This window comes from Onychostoma macrolepis, chromosome 18, assembly GCF_012432095.1.
Source record: "Onychostoma macrolepis isolate SWU-2019 chromosome 18, ASM1243209v1, whole genome shotgun sequence".
Taxonomy (NCBI): domain Eukaryota; kingdom Metazoa; phylum Chordata; class Actinopteri; order Cypriniformes; family Cyprinidae; genus Onychostoma; species Onychostoma macrolepis.
The window spans coordinates 24,600,378-24,619,712 of NC_081172.1; the positions used below are offsets into that span (position 1 = coordinate 24,600,378).

At 36.2% G+C, this 19,335-nt stretch overlaps 2 protein-coding genes across 11 annotated transcripts in view; both read right to left on the bottom strand.

Annotated features, from left to right (window-relative positions):
- kiaa1549lb (KIAA1549-like b) overlaps window positions 1–6,441 on the bottom strand; it is an 87,377-nt gene extending 80,936 nt beyond the window's left edge. For 4 of the 6 annotated variants that reach the window (XM_058751947.1, XM_058751946.1, XM_058751948.1 and 1 more), the window contains exon 1: window positions 5,975–6,441. In XM_058751947.1, the coding sequence (XP_058607930.1) occupies window positions 5,975–6,143 (169 nt within the window). In that variant the 5' untranslated portion in view covers window positions 6,144–6,441. The remainder of the gene's footprint in view (window positions 1–5,974) is intronic. The other 2 variants (XM_058751951.1, XM_058751949.1) reach the window with 2 other exon arrangements.
- Window positions 6,442–11,975: 5,534 nt separating this feature from the next.
- Window positions 11,976–19,335, bottom strand: part of hipk3b (homeodomain interacting protein kinase 3b) — a 65,662-nt gene continuing 58,302 nt past the window's right edge. For 2 of the 5 annotated variants that reach the window (XM_058750861.1, XM_058750860.1), the window contains exons 15-17: window positions 18,880–19,019; window positions 18,284–18,373; window positions 11,976–16,696 (exon numbers count right to left, since the gene is read on the bottom strand). In XM_058750861.1, coding sequence (XP_058606844.1) covers window positions 16,223–16,696; window positions 18,284–18,373; window positions 18,880–19,019 — 704 coding nt within the window. In that variant the 3' untranslated portion in view covers window positions 11,976–16,222. Of the gene's footprint in view, window positions 16,697–17,814; window positions 17,954–18,283; window positions 18,374–18,879; window positions 19,020–19,335 lie in introns of all 5 variants that reach the window. The other 3 variants (XR_009266920.1, XM_058750864.1, XM_058750863.1) reach the window with 3 other exon arrangements.

Here is a 19,335-nt window from a genome sequence, read left to right on the forward strand (position 1 = left end):
TTAAAATCAGGATATGGTGTCACACCAGAGGACATGGTTTTCAGAGACAAAATGTATCAAGTTCCTACATTTTCAGAAATGTATGTATGAAAAACATGATAGCAATTTACTAAAATAAACACTTGTACAGTTATGCCGGAGGTATTTATTAACATTTTTATGCTTTTCTTTTTCATTTATAAAATGTTTAATTTATTGAACCATGCTTGAGACAGTCACACCATAGGACAATTTTGAGATTTGAATGTAAATAAATCGAATAACACTACTGCTTTTATAACAACAGGTCCATGTAGGACAAAGAAATGTTTAACCATTTAATGCATTTTAAATAACAACAAAATATTTATTATATTAATTTTTATCTTGTGGGACAGTGAAAATGGCATGTCATGTCAACACTGTAAAAAATCCAACTTTCAAAAAGTTCTACTAAGCATTGTAAAAAAGTAGCCTGAACAAATAATTTTTTAGTAGAAGTCAGTTTAATAATTTTTTTGTGTGAATTGAGCAAAAATGCTCTAAACATGTCGCTAGCAAAAGGTTTTTTGTTTACCTTACTTAGATACTCAAGTATTTGTTCACAACATATACAAATGTTCTCCCAACTTTTCAAATTGAGTCATCTGAACAAACAATTTTACATTGAACAAAATTGCACAAGTTCCCAGTATGCATTGCAGCTTGAAAACATTTGATGTTAATTATTATTAAAATATTATCATTGTTTTAAATTGTACTGGCTTAATTTATGCTGCTGCTGCTGTTGTCACTGTCAGTTAGCTCTCATGTGGCTCAGAGTTCATATTTTTACTGATTTAAAATTTGTTGATCCTCACCATGATTGAGAATCGTGTGTTGAGGTACTGTATATGTGCATCTCATTGCATCTTGTTTAATGCATTTGTCTAACAGCATAAATGTTTACCTTTAGTTTTAAGAGGCAAATACTACCCATATTATGTAGAAGGCTTTGAAAATAAACAAAAATCTAAAGGAAAAAGGAGTGTTAAAAAAGATTAACATTGCTAAATGCTAAAAAATCTTTGGTTGCTCTGACAGATCTTTTATCACTCAGTAGACTGACATTTATTCATTAGATGAACTAAAGTTTTTAAGTAGTCGGTTGCTAGTTGAGTTAACTTAACAAGTTGATTGCGATAGGTTGCCTTATTTTTTTGAGTTAGGTCAACCTTTCTTTTTTTTTACAGTGAATATATATATATATAATATTTAGCTGTGTGCAACCCTGTTCCTGCATGATTTTGGATCCTTTCTACAGAATGACAGGAATATTATGTTATGAATTAATGTTACGATATCTTTTATATACAGTGCCCTCCATAAGTATCGGAACAGTAAAGACAAAATTGCTCTGTTGTCTGTGGAGTCAAGACATTTGCAAATATGATTAAAAGATGAATATGAGACAAAACTACAGAATGTCACATTTTATTATTAGACGTTTCAACACATACATGTTTTACCAAATAAAAAGAACAGCACTTTTAGAGTTCATCCCACTCATTGATGTGAGCATAAGTATGAGGACAGCTGAACATAAGGCAGATATAAAAGAGTTGCAGATCCCTTATGCACAATCACATCAGTGAGTCTGTGACCCATAGACATCACCAGACTCTTGGTCTGATCCTTTGAAATACTTTTCCCAGCCTTTAATGCAGCCAATTCCAATTGTTGCTTGTTTTGGGGAGTTTCTGCCTTTACTCTCCTCTTCAGCTGGTGAAATTCATGTTCAGTCGGATTTAAATCTGGAGATTGACTTGGGCAATCTAAGACTTTCCATTTATTTGCCCTTATAAATTCCTTTACTGAACTGGCAGTGTGTTTTGGGTCATTGTCCTGATGCAATATGAAGCACTTCCCAATGAATCTGGTGGCATTTTTTTGAATATTGGCAGGCAAGATGGTTTCGTACCCTTCCAAATTCATTCTGCTACTGTCATCATACATTAAGTCATCAGAGGGCCTGTTCCAGAGGCAGCCATGCAGACCCATGCCATGACACCACCTCCACCATGCTTTACAGACGAGGCTGTATGCTTGGGATCATTTGCAGTTCCCTTTTTTTCTCCACATTTTTGCTTTCCCATCACTTAGATAAAGATTTTACAGACATGTCTTTTAGGATTCACTTTCACAGTTTTTATGATTTGTCTGTAATCAACTACTGTTGTTTTCTCAGCCGATCAGGTAGTTGTTGGTTGATGGTGTCGCTGGTGGTTTCCATACTCTTGATTTCTCCATGCCCTTTGTTTTTGCTAGAGCTCTAACTGACTTCCTCTTTTCTTTTAGCATCCAAATTGCTTGCTTTTCTCTCAAAGTCAGCTCCCTCATCTTCATCCTGGTTTGTGTGTGTCATCATCGAATGCAAGATTCAGAATGCAGAAGTAATGGATATAACTGATACAACACATTCCCTGCTTTTAATATCTGAAGAATTAATGCAACAGGACACAGCTGATCACTTAGAAAGACCTGCGAGACAACTGTTCCAATACTTAAGCTCACATCAGATAGAGGGATGAAACTCTAAAAGTGCTGAACTTCTTAGCTGGTAAAACATCTATGTGTTGAATCACCCAATAATAAAAATGTGACATTCTGTAGTTTTGTTCATCTTTTAATCATATTTGCAAATGTCTTGACTCCACAGCCAACAGAGCAATTCTGTCTTTACTGTTCCAATACTTTTGGAGGGCACTGTACTTTTTGAAGCCTCAAAAGGTTGATTACATAAAATTTCTCTCTCTTTCTCTCTCTCTCTATATATATATATTTATATATGGTTCAGAAGATGAACGGAAGTCTTGAAACAACATAAAGACGAGTAAATGATTACAGAATTGTCATTTTTGAACAAACTATCCAGCTATGTACTTTTATTTACAGCTCTGAACCTCTTACTCTTTTAATAATCAATAGAAAAGCCATTCAAAATGAACATAAGGCCCAAGATTCCATAAGGGAATCAAGACCATAATACACCAAATATAAAACTACTTATCCAGTTAAGGCCCCGAATGCACCACCTAAACATACATAATGAAATACAAGGACTTATGAGAATCCAACAACTGCAAAATCACACATTCTAGCACATTTCTGCACAGGATTTTACAGCAAGTTTGTTTGTTTGTTAGTTAGATTTAGTGAACCCCCAAGAACACTGTGGTTCTTATATGTTATAATAATTAAGTTCATGTACAAATTAGGGCTGTCAGTTTAACGCGTTAACTTAATTAAGTAGTTATGAAAAAATAACGCAATTAAAATATTTTTAATGCACTGGCATTGCCTCAAGACCTGTACATCATCTTGCATTTCATACAGAAGATGAATGTTGACAAATATGATGCAGGGCTACAACTCCATAAATGCAGTTATGCCATAAAATTCAAGATATTGGGGCAAAAATGGTCCTGTATGAGTTTTTGTCTCATTTATATCATGATATCGATATCATATGAGCAGCGAGAGCTATCACAGTGCTGTTTGTTCCGAATAGCACGAGTGCAAATGTGATTTGTGACCCTGGACCACAAAACCAGTCTTAAGTCGCTGGGGTATATTTGTAGCAAAAGCCAAAAATACATTGTATGGGTCAAAATTATAAATTTTTATTTTATGCCAAAAATCATTAGGGTATTAAGTAAAGATCATGTTCCATGAAGATATTTTGTAAATGTCTTACCGTAAATGTATATAAACTTCATTTTTGATAAGAAATTCATTTGGACAACTTTAAAGGCGATTTTCTCAATATTTTGATTTTTTATGCACCCTCAGATTTCAGATTTTCAAATAGTTGTATCTCGGCCAAATATTATCCGATCCTAATAAACCATACATCAAATGAAAAGCTTATTTATTCAGCTTTTAGATGATGTATCTCTCGAAAAATTGACACTTAAAACTGGTTTTGTGGTCCAGGGTCACATTTTATACAACAGTTCAGTAAATAAGAAGTTGAAACCTGAATGACTTACTTTCTTTTGTGCAACATAAAAGAAGGTATTTTGAAGACTGTTGGTAACTAAGCTGTTTTGGTTACCGATGACTTCCATTGTATGAACAAAAAAAAAAAAAAAAAGCTTGATGTTTCTCAAATTATCTTCTTTTATGTTCCATAGTTTATGTTAGGTCGTTGTAGCCTAAACATTTATGTGTAATAAATTTTACGTTGAATCAAATAAAATATTTCTTTCTAAAGTTACTATTTGTAATGTCTACATGTAGTCACAATGTCTACATTATACTTTCTCATTTAACACAAAAATAGCTTGTAAATAAGCTTTTAAATAATCTTTTGGGGGTAATTTCACAGCCAAATGTAATTTGCGATTAATTCGATTAATTAATTGACACATGTAATCAAAATTTTAATCGACTGACAGCCCTAGTACAAATATAGTCAATACCTCATTAGCTTGTAAACCATGGAACTATGGCGTTTCATTTTCCCAATTTGCTTTGAAAATAACAACTATTTACCACATTACTAATCACTTCACATCCATCCATATTGGTCATCAGTTTTGAATTTGCTTTACTTTCAGTTAAGATAAATGAAAATCTGGTTGCACAGAAATAATTCAAGGAATGAGCTGTACTGCTTGTTTTGAAAAATCTAATTTAAAAACTAATTACAAAATTTGAACAAATTAAATCAACTTCACGAGATGTTAATTAATGGACTTGAGTCGATTGAGGATTGTGTAGATTACTTGTGGATTATTGTGATGTTTTTATCAGCTGTTTGAACTCTCATTCTGATGGCACCCATTCACTGCAGAGAATCCACTGGTGAGCAGGTAATATGCAAAATTTCTCCAAATTTCATTTGGTTTTATCTTGACGGGTTTTGACTTTTTAATGCCTTGAAAGATTAAATGAGTGTAGATAAAGAGAACACAATTTACGTGACAGACCCAACATATGACCCAAAACCAAACCCTGTACCAACCAACCCGCACATGCTATAAATGTTTGGGAGAAATATCCAAACAGGTCAAACACTGATCTATCTCGCTCACAGCACAGTGGCCCAGTTAAAGCATTTCTTCACTTCTCAACTGGACACACACAAAGAGACTTTCCTTTGAATTTTATTTTATTTTTATTCTGCACTAAATGTATTTTTCATCCTTTTAATTTTAATTGGCATGTATATAATAATTAAGCTTTCATTAAACTGTGGCTGCTCTCCACAGCATGATTCACTGGAGACATTTAGTCCACATTCATTCACAATGTAGATCTCTGCAGTTGCTCTTCCAGCATTTTTAGGACCAGCAAGCCTCAGTCAGCATCTAAAATCAGACCGTGCTGCCGTGGACAGTTTTAATGCTCCTTTGCACCGGTTGATTTATGACGCCTAGTGTGCAATATGATCTCAACAAATGATTAGTCCCTAGATTAGACGCTTTGGGACAGCTATGTTAGTTTCATGCTATTAAATTATGTCAGGAAACAGATGTGGTTTAAGCGTGTTATGTGTGTTGTAAAGACAATAGAGTGCTGCAATCTCGTGTAGAGCTGCAGTATCAATCAGCGCGCGCCTACACACTTCACTGCGTTACTGCTGGACACTCACGTGCGCTTCATCACATTACATCACACACACACACACACACTGTTCACAAAAGTCAAAGCAAAGTAGTGTGTAGGTTAGTCATTTTGCATATTTGACACATGCAATGCAAAAGTACCCACAAAAATGTCTCAATTTGAGTATAGGCCTATGGTTGTATGAAAACACTGAGATTGATGAAGGTAAGATTTTATGTGTGTTTGGATGTAAGAAAATCACTTTCAGTGCATGTGCAATCAGCAAAGGTGCAAGGCGTTTCTTTTCAACAAAATCATTCTTTCAATCATTTAGCCTATGTAAAAGCTGCGTGAGAAAACAGTATTTTAAGACGCCAGCTTTGTAGATGAGATGTCGCCTTACCGTCGTAAGCCTGCGCGCTATGGAACAAAAGTAGGAATATTGCTAAAGATGAGAGTTTAGTGCTCCGCATCCCTCCAGACGCATGTGTGCATGAGCATCTTCTCCTCCTCTCTCTCAGGATGCTCAATCTGTGCACATATCTCCAGGTTCCCTCTACACGACCAGCCATTTGTTTTTGCAGAGGAGGTGGCCCGGTGTCGGTACTGGACCAGACATCTGCTCAGATCCGTGAGTCAGTGGGACGTGCGGTGGTCACGCCGCTCCAAGTGCCAGAGGAGAGCCGCATTCGTGAAAATGCCCATAGTCCACCATCACTGCGGCACAGGGGAAGCGAGAGGGGGCTGCATTTCTGAATGGCTTATCTATGCCTCAAACTCCTTACCGCCCATAATGTGATCGGATGTTGGAAAGGATGCATGCAATTCTTTGTCTGTTGTTCAGCTGTCTTGTGAGTGCTCGCATGCAGGGAAGCTGGAGCTGTACTAGTTTTGTGCCATGTGCATGCTCTAGTGGTCACTATAGAATATTACTACTGATTCATAATCCACCAGTTTCTAATAACAACAAACACACAAAAAAATACTCTGCAAACACTTTGTTCCAGTACTGGATTCTGACTGGTTGCCCAAGCTCTTTTAGTTGTCTCAAGTGGCTAATTGTTTTTAAAAACGGTTATGTAATAATAGCCTAATATTAGCAATATTAGAAGACTTTCATTAAATCGTTTTATTAAGGAAATTCATTAGGTGTTCTTCTTACATCAGAAGATTAAACCAACAATAAGTGTGCTACAAAAATTAAAGATCCTATGGGTGCTATTGTGAGCAGGCGTTTTGTAAAAGCTGTTAAGTTTTATACGGTTGAAAATTGTACTGAATCAGGTGCCAGAATGAATGTATATATATATATATATATATATATATATATATATATATATATATATATATATACTGAATCAGGTGCCAGAATGAATATATATATATATATATATATATATATATATATACTGAATCAGGTGCCAGAATGAATATATATATATATATATATATATATATACTGAATCAGGTGCCAGAATGAATATATATATATATATATATATATATTCATTCTGGCACCTGATTCAGTACAATTTTCAACCGTGCTAAAACTTAACAGCTTTACAAAACGCCTGCTCACAATAGCACCCATAGGATCTTTAATTTTATATATAGACACAGAGCTGGGTAGTAACTGATTACATGTAATCTGGATTACGTAATCAGATTCCAAAGAATTTAGTACTTGTAATCAGAGTAAATTACATTTTAAAATACTCGTAATCAGTTACTTTTTATGGATTACATGATTACATATTATTCACACAATAGCAATAAATTATTCATAAATCATTGATTCTCCCTAATTTCTCTTTTTCATCTTTTAAATTTTCCTTTCTAAAATAGCCTACCGATTATATACATATTATATATAGTCCAGTTTTGTGGACATTCACTCAAAGATCAGTCATTAGTCAGGTGACGACAGCATTTGAACACTGGATTTACAAAAATCATTTCAGGTTTAAGAAGGGTTACAACATTGCATCAACTAGGCTACTGATGAACACATTCATTTTTATTTGAATTATTACTCTGTTGTTTTTTTAATCATGTTTTATTAATTATAACTAATTAAAACGCACATTCACATTATTTCTTAGTTACATGTAATGCAGGCATTCCAAAACTTTTTGTCATCTAAACCTTATTCACCAAATATATTTGATTTAACCCCTTAGATTTTAAAATAAATATTTAAATAATTAAGTAACACATTTGCATGCTCACGGTTCCTTTGATGTTGATTAATGATCGCATTGCATGCAGGTAAATAAAAATATTTCATCTTTTTTTTTAGTAAGTGTTTTATTTAAAACAAAGACTATAGAAATGCAAAGACAGTTCTCTCCAATACTTCTGAATGTGAGAAACTGCAACGCGCAATATGGAGGAATAGTCCCACCTTCTAAATGAAAGAGCCAAATTTACCATAGAAACCTGACTAGACCCGCCAATGCACATGCGCAGTCATAAGCACGTTATGACTCCGCATGCGCATTGCCTGGTGTAGCCTGAAAAATACGCTTTTTAAACGTAATTTGAGCATAAGAAACAACATTCATGGGGCAATTAATTTCAGATTTTTGTTGCTGATTTGACATATGTAATTTAATTGTGAGTTCAGCGAGCAGTTTTTGAGATTTCAGGATTCCCCCATTCATTAAGATAGGTCTTGTACGAGCTGCCCGGAGGCGTTGAAAATTAAATATGGCCGCCAAGTGAAGAGACTTTCCTCGAAAGGGAGTTCAAATAAAAAAAACATTTAAAAATGTAAAAAAGAAAAAAAAAAGTAAAGAAAAGAGTTTGGTTTAAAATGATTTATTTTCATTTCATTTTTTTTATGATTTTATTAATTGTCAGATTTTCATTCAACTCACAACCCCTCTGCAGTTCATTTACGAACCCTAGTTTTGGAAACCTTGATGTAATATAATGTTTAATGCACTTCATGTTGTAAATTACAATGAATGGAACAAGTTTTCTTACTCTTTACATTTTTTACATCATTATGGTACAAGATAATGCTATTTAAATCAATGCGATAAACAAGTTAAATCAAAAGTAATCTAAAAGTAATCTGATTATATTACCTAAAATGTGTAATGTAACGGATTATGTTACTGACTACAATTTTTGTCATGTAATCTGGAATCAGTAATGGATTACAATTTGTAAGTAATCTACCCAGCTCTGTATACAGGTGCATCTCAATGAATTAGAATGTTGTGGAAAAGTTCATTTATTTCAGTAATTCAACTCAAATTATGAAACTCGTGTATTAAATAAATTCAATGCACACAGACTGAAGTAGTTTAAGTCTTTGGTTCTTTTAATTGAGATGATTTTGGCTCACATTTAACAAAAACCCACCAATTCACTATCTCAACAAATTAGAATACTTCATAAGACCAATAAAAAAAAAAAACATTTTTAGTGAATTGTTGGCCTTCTGGAAAGTATGTTCATTTACTGTATATGAACTCAATACTTGGTAGGGGCTCCTTTTGCTTTAATTACTGCCTCAATTCGGCGTGGCATGGAGGTGATCAGTTTGTGGCACTGCTGAGGTGATATGGAAGCCCAGGTTTCTTTGACAGTGGTCTTCAGCTCATCTGCATTTTTTGGTCTCTTGTTTCTCATTTTCCTCTTGACAATACCTCATAGGTCTGGTGAGTTTGCTGGCCAGTCAAGCACACCAACACCATGGTCATTTAACCAACTGGGCAACAGTCCAGTTCTTCTTCTCCTTAGCCCAGGTAAGACGCCTCTGACGTTGTCTGTGGTTCAGGAGTGGCTTAACAAGAGGAATACGACAACTGTAGTCAAATTCCTTGACACGTCTGTGTGTGGTGGCTCTCGATGCCTTGACCCCAGCCTCAGTCCATTCCTTGTGAAGTTCACCCAAATTTTTGAATCGATTTTGCTTGGCAATCCTCATAAGGCTGCGGTTCTCTCGGTTGGTTGCGCATCTTTTTCTTCCACACTTTTTCCTTCCACTCAACTTTCGGTTAACATGCTTGGATACAGCACTCTGTGAACAGCCAGCTTCTTTGACAATGAATGTTTGTGGCTTACCCTCCTTGTGAAAGGTGTCAATGATTGTCTTCTGGACAACTGTCAGATCAGCAGTCTTGCCCATGATTGTGTAGCCTAGTGAACCAAACTGAGAGACCATTTTGAAGGCTCAGGAAACCTTTGCAGGTGTTTTGAGTTGATTAGCTGATTGGCATGTCACCATATTCTAATTTGTTGAGATTGTTGAAGTGGTGGGTTTTTGTTAAATGTGAGCCAAAATCATCACAATTAAAAGAACCAAAGACTTAAACTACTTCAGTCTGTGTGCATTGAATTTATTCATTTATTATTTAATACACCAGTTTCACAATTTGAGTTGAATTACTGAAATTTTTCCACGACATTCTAATTTATTGAGATGCACCTGTATATATATATATTTTTGAAAGACGTTTCTCATGCTAACAAAAGCTTTATTTTAATTAAAAGTATGTAAAACGGTAATATAGTGAAATAAATGACTTAAAATAGCTTCTATTTTCTATTTAGTTCAGTTATTCATACATTCTCTGATGCACAAACTTGGACATACCATTGTTGTTTCTTGGTGTCATTGAGTGTTTCAGCTCTTTCAACAGACACCTTCTTCCAGGCGACCTGACCACGGTTGATCAAGCCTCGGCCTGTGCATTTTGCGCTCCCCACACATCACCCCTTTGCAGCCATAGCCATCTTGATGCCCACTGTGCAGACTCCATGCTGTTGCTGATGGCTCTTCTCTGGCCTGCGTCAGTTATTCCAAGCATTGTGCAAGCTTTTCTGAAATGACCTGGAAAAACCAAAGGAAAAAAAAAAATCCCTCGGCAAACCCACCTCCACTGGCATGCACCTGGTTTTTCACCCATTCCAGAAGTAGGCCTCCAGCACTCCCTGTTCCATCCTCTCCTCCCAAGGCACAGTTATCTTCAGGAGTCTAAGCTGTAGACTCCAAGACCAGGATGATGTCCAATCTAAGTGTGCTCCAGTCAGGTACTGTGTAGAGCAAGCCAACAGATTTTCTTTTTTCTTATGGGCTACTCTTCATCCTTGACAAATGCAATCGTCCTGGCTGTAGTTTTGGCATTTCTGCTCTCGCTGATCCCCTTGTTGATTGCCTCAGCTATGGTCTTGAGCACTTGGTCAGAGATAATGGCCATCGACCAGGGCCCGGGAGCAGCTGCTCAAGGGTGCATTTCCCAAAACCAACATTAGCTAGTTGTTAATTCTTCTGAATTCTATTGGTAATGATGGAACTTGCAACCATAGTTGCTTTTGGGAAACACACCCCAGGATGTGTTCAAGAGGGCCTGTCTTGGAACACAGGGGCATGCTGGAGTTTCTTGCCCCATGCAAACAGGTTGGCTGGGCTAGGGAGGACATCGTACACCCCCTGAAACAAAATTTTAATCTTCTGAAGGTTCTATTTCCATATGTCTATCCAGGTGTCCTTCCTCTCAACTGGCTGCTCCCACTTCATCCAGGCACCCAGTTTCTTCATTGCTACAACCCTGCTTGCTTGTTCTTCCTCCAATGATCTACGCACCTCTTCCTGCACTAGCCTCCACCTTTCTTTCTCACTTGCAGTGCTTTATTGGGTTGGTGTTGGTTTTCTTTCCATTTCTTCAACACTAAAGACCAGGATTATGGAAGTTTAAAACTTATATGCACCCAAGATATGAGCTTCTCTAACCCCTCCAGGCACTGTTGTCACTGTGAGGTCGTCCATGAAGGCTCTAATAGGGGACTGCCTCTGCACTCCATCTCTGCTGACTTGACCAACATGTTCATTGTCGGCATAAAGAGAATCATCGAAATAGTGCATGCAGTCATGATTTCTACTTCAATTTTAATAAATTTTAAAATGTAATTTATTCCTGTTATGGTAAAGCTGACTTTTCAGCAGCCATTATTCCAGTCTTCACATCCTTCAGAAATCATTCAGATAGATAGATAGATAGATAGATATATATAGAGAGAGAGAGAGAGAGAGAGAAAGAGAGAGAGGCATGTATTTACGTGAACACGTATGTATACAACAAATCATCATATTTAAATGATAAAGTAAATTTAAAGTTAAATTGTAATACTTCACAAATATGCTGTTTTACTGTATTTTTGATCAAACTTATGTGCACTGGCGAGCATGAGATGTCTTTCAAAAACATCATATGAGTCTTAATTTCAATTTTTTTACCTGTTGCGTATTGAAGCACAGTTGTGAGTGTGCATCGATAGATAGATCAAAAAGTACAAATTCTGAAAGATGAACATCTCATGTTATGTACTGCAAAGATAACTGCCATATATTATTTCCATAAGTAATAAAATTAGAAAGGGTTGCAACAATAAATTTTTTTTCTGCTTTTGCTTTATTTTTCTTTTGTATTCAAAGTGAACCTTGACAATAAAACACCATGAATTCTTATTCACTCACCAAAAGTCACCTGGAAATTCTGTTTAATGTGACTAAGTAAAGAAGGCTTGGTCACATCTTTATTCACTGAGAACTAGAGAGGAAACATCAATTACACTCTGTAAAGACATTATATCCAAAGGGTTACATTTCCCCAGTCCTCATACTGTTAAATATTGCACAGTGCAAGTGCTACGTGACAAACTAGTGTAGCATCAAATCAAATAAGCAAATGAAACAAAACGCTAAACAAAAAGCCACAAAAGTCTACAAATATCAAAACAGTGAAATTTAAAACTCCTAATTAACCAAGTAATTGAAACATGAAACCCATAACTTGCAGTGTGAAATAACTTCTTTGATAGATTGTAAAATATGCTATAAACCATGAAACTTGTATAAACAGATTACAAAGCACATACCGGGAAGTCAATTTCAGGTTGAATGGTAAATATTTTAGGTTAAATAATTAACTAAAAAAAAAAAAAAAAAAAAAAAGTAATTTTGCCAATACATTACTTCCAAAATAATAATTAAAAAGAAAAAAAAAATGCATAAAAGCATTGAATGTCATTAAAATGGTGGCAATGTTTATTGAATGCTGTTAATAGAAAAGAGTTCAACAGAAATCATCCATATCCACTTGAATTGGTTTAAATATGAACATACAACAAATACTGAAAGTGTTGAGTACAGTCTTTTCTATATTGACACTGGATGTATTCAGGCTAAATGCTGGTGAATGCCATTTCACAGGGATCGAAACATGCACAGGGTGCAATGTATTACATTCTTTATGCAAAGATTGAAATTAGAATGTCAAAAATGTTAGAATCAGCTGGTTAAGATTAAATAGACATATATTAGTGATTATTAACTCAAATTAATGCATATATGATTATTTATTTATTTATTTAAAAGTGTATATAACCATTTCGATCCCTGGAATGGAAAGTTATACTGTTTGCTCTTTGTTATATTTGGTCTGGTCAGTGGGTGAGCTGAATACTTGTTTTGTTTTTGCAAAGTGAATGTGTCATTACCATTATCTCAATCAAGGCACAGACAGTGTTGCTTACACTGTTCACAAAAAAAAAAAAAAATAAAGACATGACATGACACGACCAAACATGAATATAACATACCAGCTGACATCAGTGATAATTTGTTAAAAATATGTTCTCAACTTTCAAATGACAAACATTAATAAAATCACAATTCAGTTGGACACTAAATTCATTTGATCACAACACTGTATATCAAAACATGGCCATGTGTACTGCACACTAGCGTTTTAATAAGTGCTCAGTGGTATGAGGTTATGGGGTTGATTATCTTATTAACAGAGAAAAGAAAAGAGAAGGAAAAAAAAAACTTAACGTTTGTATTTCTGAAACACTGCAGAATAACTGTTCATTTGGATAAAGTTAAATCAATCCTGCAAGCTATTACAAGTCAAAAACAGATAAGCAGGTAAACATACAAAAATTAAGTTACACAAACACGTCCATTAATATGCAGTGATGAGCCAGAACAGTTATGAAGATACAATACTGATTTGAAAAAAGAAAAACAATTCTAAATGTCCAATATCAGCAATACAGTAGTTACAATGACACTCCAAACATTGAAGCAAAAAATTTACTCAAAATCAAAATCCACTTCTAGTTTAGGCAATCAGAGAGACCCATACAAATAAACGAATGCAGATATGAACTAGTCTAATCTAATTTCACAGCTATCTGAAGTGGCAATCAATATATAGCAGCTTGTCTATGATACATTCAAGATAGATGATACGACTTATTACTTGTTCAAAAAGCTAAACATAACCTCAGCCATTTTTTTAAATACAATTTTAGAAATTTACCCCATGACTATAATTACTACAGTATACGTGAGGTCTATGCAGAAAGAGTAGCTACCTTGCTCAGAGAAATGGCTCTGTTCCAAAACCTAACGAGCTGCTTTGCGGTCTATTGCCTTCATACACAGCCGATATAGGAAGTTTTACATGCGCAGTAACTCGCCATACAAATGACTTGCGAATAGGCTCGGCCAGCAGTTGATTTAAATAGTGTAATGTTAGCATGTTGCTAAGCTACCATTCGTAAGCGTAAAAATATATATTACATAAATACCGGGTAAAATAGTCTTTTTTTTTTTAAACTGAATTATTTTAATGGACTATATTTGTTAATCTTACTAATGAATCGACAGTTTCTAGCAAAAAAAACAAAAATATGCAGTTTTATAATAGAAGTCACCAACAATTTTGTGACAGGTAAGATTTCCTTTTACGGCACTTCTCATGCCGTGTCTGCAAACATGATTGAAAGTGGTTTAGTGACATCAAGGCTATAATGTGATTGGTTTACGAGGCACACATGATGCTTTTCCAATGATAGAGCAGCGAGGATGATATCTTTCCATTAAAGAGAATCTCAGGGAGCAGGAGTGTAACTACGATGCCTTGAAATAGTGCCTGCTTAGGCAGATCACTAGGTTTGGAACAGAGCCTTCAAATTACAGTCTTTGGTGATGCACAAGCAACTTAATTTGAGAGGCAAAAACACACAAACCAAGCAGAACAAACTGAAAACAAAAATGCACACTGCAATATATTATATATATATATATATATATATATATATATATATATATATATATGCACACACAATATATATTTATTTCTCCCTGACGGAATGTATAAAATGCAGTTGACACCAACAAGCTTTCAACATATGATATAATGATATAATTAAGAAAAAAAAAATCAATTCACACATGCATAAATGAGAATTGCACACCTTAAACACACCGTGTCAAGCTTCAGCACTAAATAAACTAGCTCTATTAGATATATACTCATAAGTGTCTATACATCAAATACTGCATGGTCTGCTCAGGCTAAGATGAATCCATGACCCTGAATCAAAGACCGATATTTGCATTTGTGTCTTCATCTAGTCGAAGCCATGCCCACCACAGCAAACACAAACACACACAAACCCAAAGAACTAAATACACAGACAAAAAGAAAAAACAAACTATATAGATTGTATTGCAGTTTTACTAAACAGTACAAATACTGTTAGTTTTGTAGATTTTTCTGAATAGAAATTCATTGTATCCTCTACACAACTAGTTAATTTAAGATAACGAAAAAAATGAGAATAAGAACAAATCCAACAGCAAGCGTTTGCAGCAGCAAAAGCATGCCGTCTTCCGAAGAAATAACGCAAAAGGTAACTCACTACATCTCAAATATACATTGGATCCAAAAATAAGCACTGCGGTTTGTGCAATGCAGTACATTGATGCCTATCTATGCATGAAATAATACACCAGTGTGTATATATATACGTAATACATATACACGCACACACAAAGAACGCACGGACTGATTTGAATTGCAAGTGCTGCAGTCCAGGACACGTACGCACACGTACGCACACAAACACATTGTATATACACACAGAGAGATAGTGTAGTAGAACACGAACGACTGCCGATATATAAGGCACTATGGCTGGGGACAACAATGCAGCGAGCCTCTAGACACGTCAAGAGCCCCTACAGGCTTCTCTCTGATCAACATCATGCAACACATGCGATGAACGATTCCTTTAGGAGACTCCATTCCAAACAACACCAAAGACGCAGAGAAAAGTACAAATACTTGGAACGCAAGAAAACACGGCAAGTGGACACATTTTATGTTGCGAACAACATACAGGGCTGTCTTTACAAACAAACAAACAAACAAACAAACATGTGTTGTATACAAGGTAAAGGCAATGTATAAAAATAAGTTGACCATCACATGATTTTGGACACCATCCGTTGTTGATATTCATTAGAGGAGCGCTCAAATCTGAAGATCTGAAAATACGATAAGGTGATGTATCAAATGTGCAAAACAGTTTTTTGTTTTTTTTTCTTATTTATCCAAATCGCTTGCTTCTCAACCGTGCGCTTTCTTTACCTACTTGCTAAAGACTTTCCAAACGTTTCCTCTTTTAAAGCTCATTTTAATTGCACTCAATCAAGTCTACGTGATTTAAAGAAACTGCTTTCTTTCCCTCTTGCGCCATGGCTTTGGGTACGAGAACCAGGTGGTTTGTGGTTTCTACAGTTACGTCCGTGTTGGCGGCCCTCCAGAGGGTTGCAGAGCGAGTCTCAGATGTATGGGTACTGGTTTAGTTTGGTGGGACTGAGTGGGAAGCCTGCGTATGCAGGTGATGCGATGAAGGAGTGTGGGGGGAACAGAGGCTTGAATTGGCCTTGAGGGTGGAGGGTTGGAGAGGGCAAAAGGCGGTTGAGCCCCACAGTGACCTGGTGCACAAGGTGTCCCGCCGGATGGGAGAGGCCATAAGCCGGCTGAAAGACATGATTCCGTGTCGCCCCAGGTGAAGCTAAGAGGTGGGCCATTGGGGCATTTGTCACCAGTGGGCCTGAAGGGGGGTAGGACAGTAAAGTCGGCTGGGTGTGAGGGTGGACACCCAGGTGCGATTGAGGGTGGGCAGTGTGGGTGGGACTGCCGTGAGGCAGTGTGAATGTGTGGCCATGAACGGTGGGCGGGATGAACGCTTGAGGCCGGCGGTGGCTGTAGTTGCCGTTCCACTCCTGGTGGGACGACCCATAATGCTGGACCTAGAGCACAAAACATTCAGTTTATTCCAAAAAGTGGCGATCAATTATTTAAAAAATGTACAATATAAAAAAAAGGGCATTCAATTTGGAATTTGCTAAAGATTACATTTAACAATGTTAGGGATGCACATTATTAGATTTTTGCTGATATCCGATATGCCAATATTTTTCTAATCATTTTGGCCGATAGCTGATGCCGACATATATTTCCCTCAGTTTTGAGTAAAAACGTATTTGTTAGAAATAATAAACTTAATTAAAATTATTTTTTAATGAGTGTACACTGAAAGCCTTGAAAAAAACTAATTATCAGACAGATGCAGTCGAAACTTTAATTTTATTTGTGGATTTAACATTAATAGATGGTCTAAAGCCAAATCTTTTAGAGCTCCTTATATTTAAGTTTTCATAATTTAATTGAAAAAATGCTGCTGCTGTTGTTACTGCACGTGCTAGTAACGGTTGACTCTCTCGCACACTGGACGCGTTGTTCTGTACGTGCATTTTCAGATTATATACGGCGATCCAAAACAGTGAATCAAATCATCATTCAGGCAAGAGTTTGCTTCAAGAATGACCACACTTCTGTCGTGATCTTATCACTATCACACCCTGAGCACATCCGCCTGTGAGCTATCCGTCTTATCGGCAAGGCATATCGGCATTTTTTTCCTAATCGGCCAATGCCGATATTTACACATTTTAAGCCTTTATCGGCCAATTCCGATAATGTTCTGATAATATAGTAAATCCCTAAATATGTTTTTAAATAATTATAAATATAATTTAATTGTGTTTTATTTTCATATTGTTTACAGTGCTTCTACTTAAATGTGGTGGTAAAATCTGTGGCAAAATTCAGGCTCACTGTGAAAAGGCATGAAGAATGTGAACACTTTTTTTTTTTATTCACACATCTCAGCTTTTTTCAATTTATTTACTGTTTAATATATTTATTATTTGCATTAGTACGTTGTAGTGGTAGTATCTTAAAGGGGTCCTATTATGCTCATTTACAAAGTCTTGATTTTGTTTTAGGGGGTGTACTAGAACATACTCTCATGCTTGGTGGTTCGAAAATCGCATTATTTTTCACATAATTTACATTATTACAATACCTCTCTCCCCAGCCTGGCACAAACGGCTCGATTAGTTCAGGGTTTGATGAAGGCCCGCCTTCCGAAAAATGAAATGTATTGTGATTGGTTTGCAGTCCCAGTGCGTTGTGATTGGCGAACAGCTTAGACGGTTTCAGTACTGCCCCGCCCCTTGCCAAAGCAGCAATTTCGTCAATATTGCCATATCAATTCAGACCCCAAGAATATTGAACAAGATGATCGCGCAGAACCTTTGCACGCACGGATATTGTAAGACATTTTAAAGTGGTTACGTTATTGTTGTTGTTTTTTTGGGTAAATCAAGTTTTAGATGGGATGTCAACAACAGATTAAAAATAACTGTATTTACTATGTACAGATAAGTGCAAAGGTAATATGTATTATGTTTATTGTTCTTTAATTCTAACATTATAACATGAATTGCAATGAAACTGTTATACAGTTGAATTTATTAGTCCCATAGACTTACACTATTTGTGGCGGCATATATATGCAAATTAATTCTCTGCCAGCGGGAGGCGCTGTTGGAGTGGTAGAGATCGAGGTTTCCCCGGTAACGCTGTACACAAAGCAGAGCTCCGCTCACAAACGCTGCTTTATCAGACATTACATGCAAGATGAAATGAAAATGACATCCAAAATTTCCTGAAGACAGTCAGTTTCCTTCAGAAATACAGTGATATAAAAACACCCACACCGGGTTTCAATTTTGAAACGTGCAGTGCTCAACCAAGCGTTCTCCCCACCCCCCAACCATTCAAATTTCCATTGGCGGGATTTATTTTAATGATATTCTAATGGATCGCTTTGTGATATCACAAATACAGGAAAACAACTTTGTAGTCCAAACGAGCCGTTCGTTGTAGTTCTTGAAAGGGGATTTAAAAAAAAAAACTAAATATCTCCCTATGGAGTGGACTTTGAGATTTATAAATTTGTAGATGTTTTTATGCCCAAACATACACACTACACACTGACTAAAATTCAAAAAGTGAAAAAGCATAATAGGACCCCTTTAATATCTAGCTGACTAGGACTAAACCAATCAAATGACACGGAACTGACCTGTCCAAAGGGGAGCTGCTGTTGAGAGGGCTGCAGGGGCGGGAAAGCCTGTGCGGTCTTCTGTTGGCGATTCACCAGTAACGTCGAGTAGGGCGGCTGTCTGTTGGAACCACTACGGCCTTTGGGGGGGCAAGATGGTTCTATAAGTAGAATGATAGAAACAGCAGGCAAACTTAGGCAACACTCCTTGAAAGCCTCATGAAATTGTGCTAGATGTGTTTAAAATATCTAAAATATCAAAAGGGATTCAGAACAACAGATGGGAAAATGACTTCAGTTCATTAACTCATCCACCCTCCACACCTTCAAAAAAAACAAAAACAAAACAATCAACATATCAAATCAAGTCATCGCCCTGTTTTCTTGCACTTAGAACAAAGGCATTAGCTTGGAGTAAACCTGGTATTTGAAAATAGAAGTTGAATTTTATATTCATATTTAAAGCTGCAGTCCGTA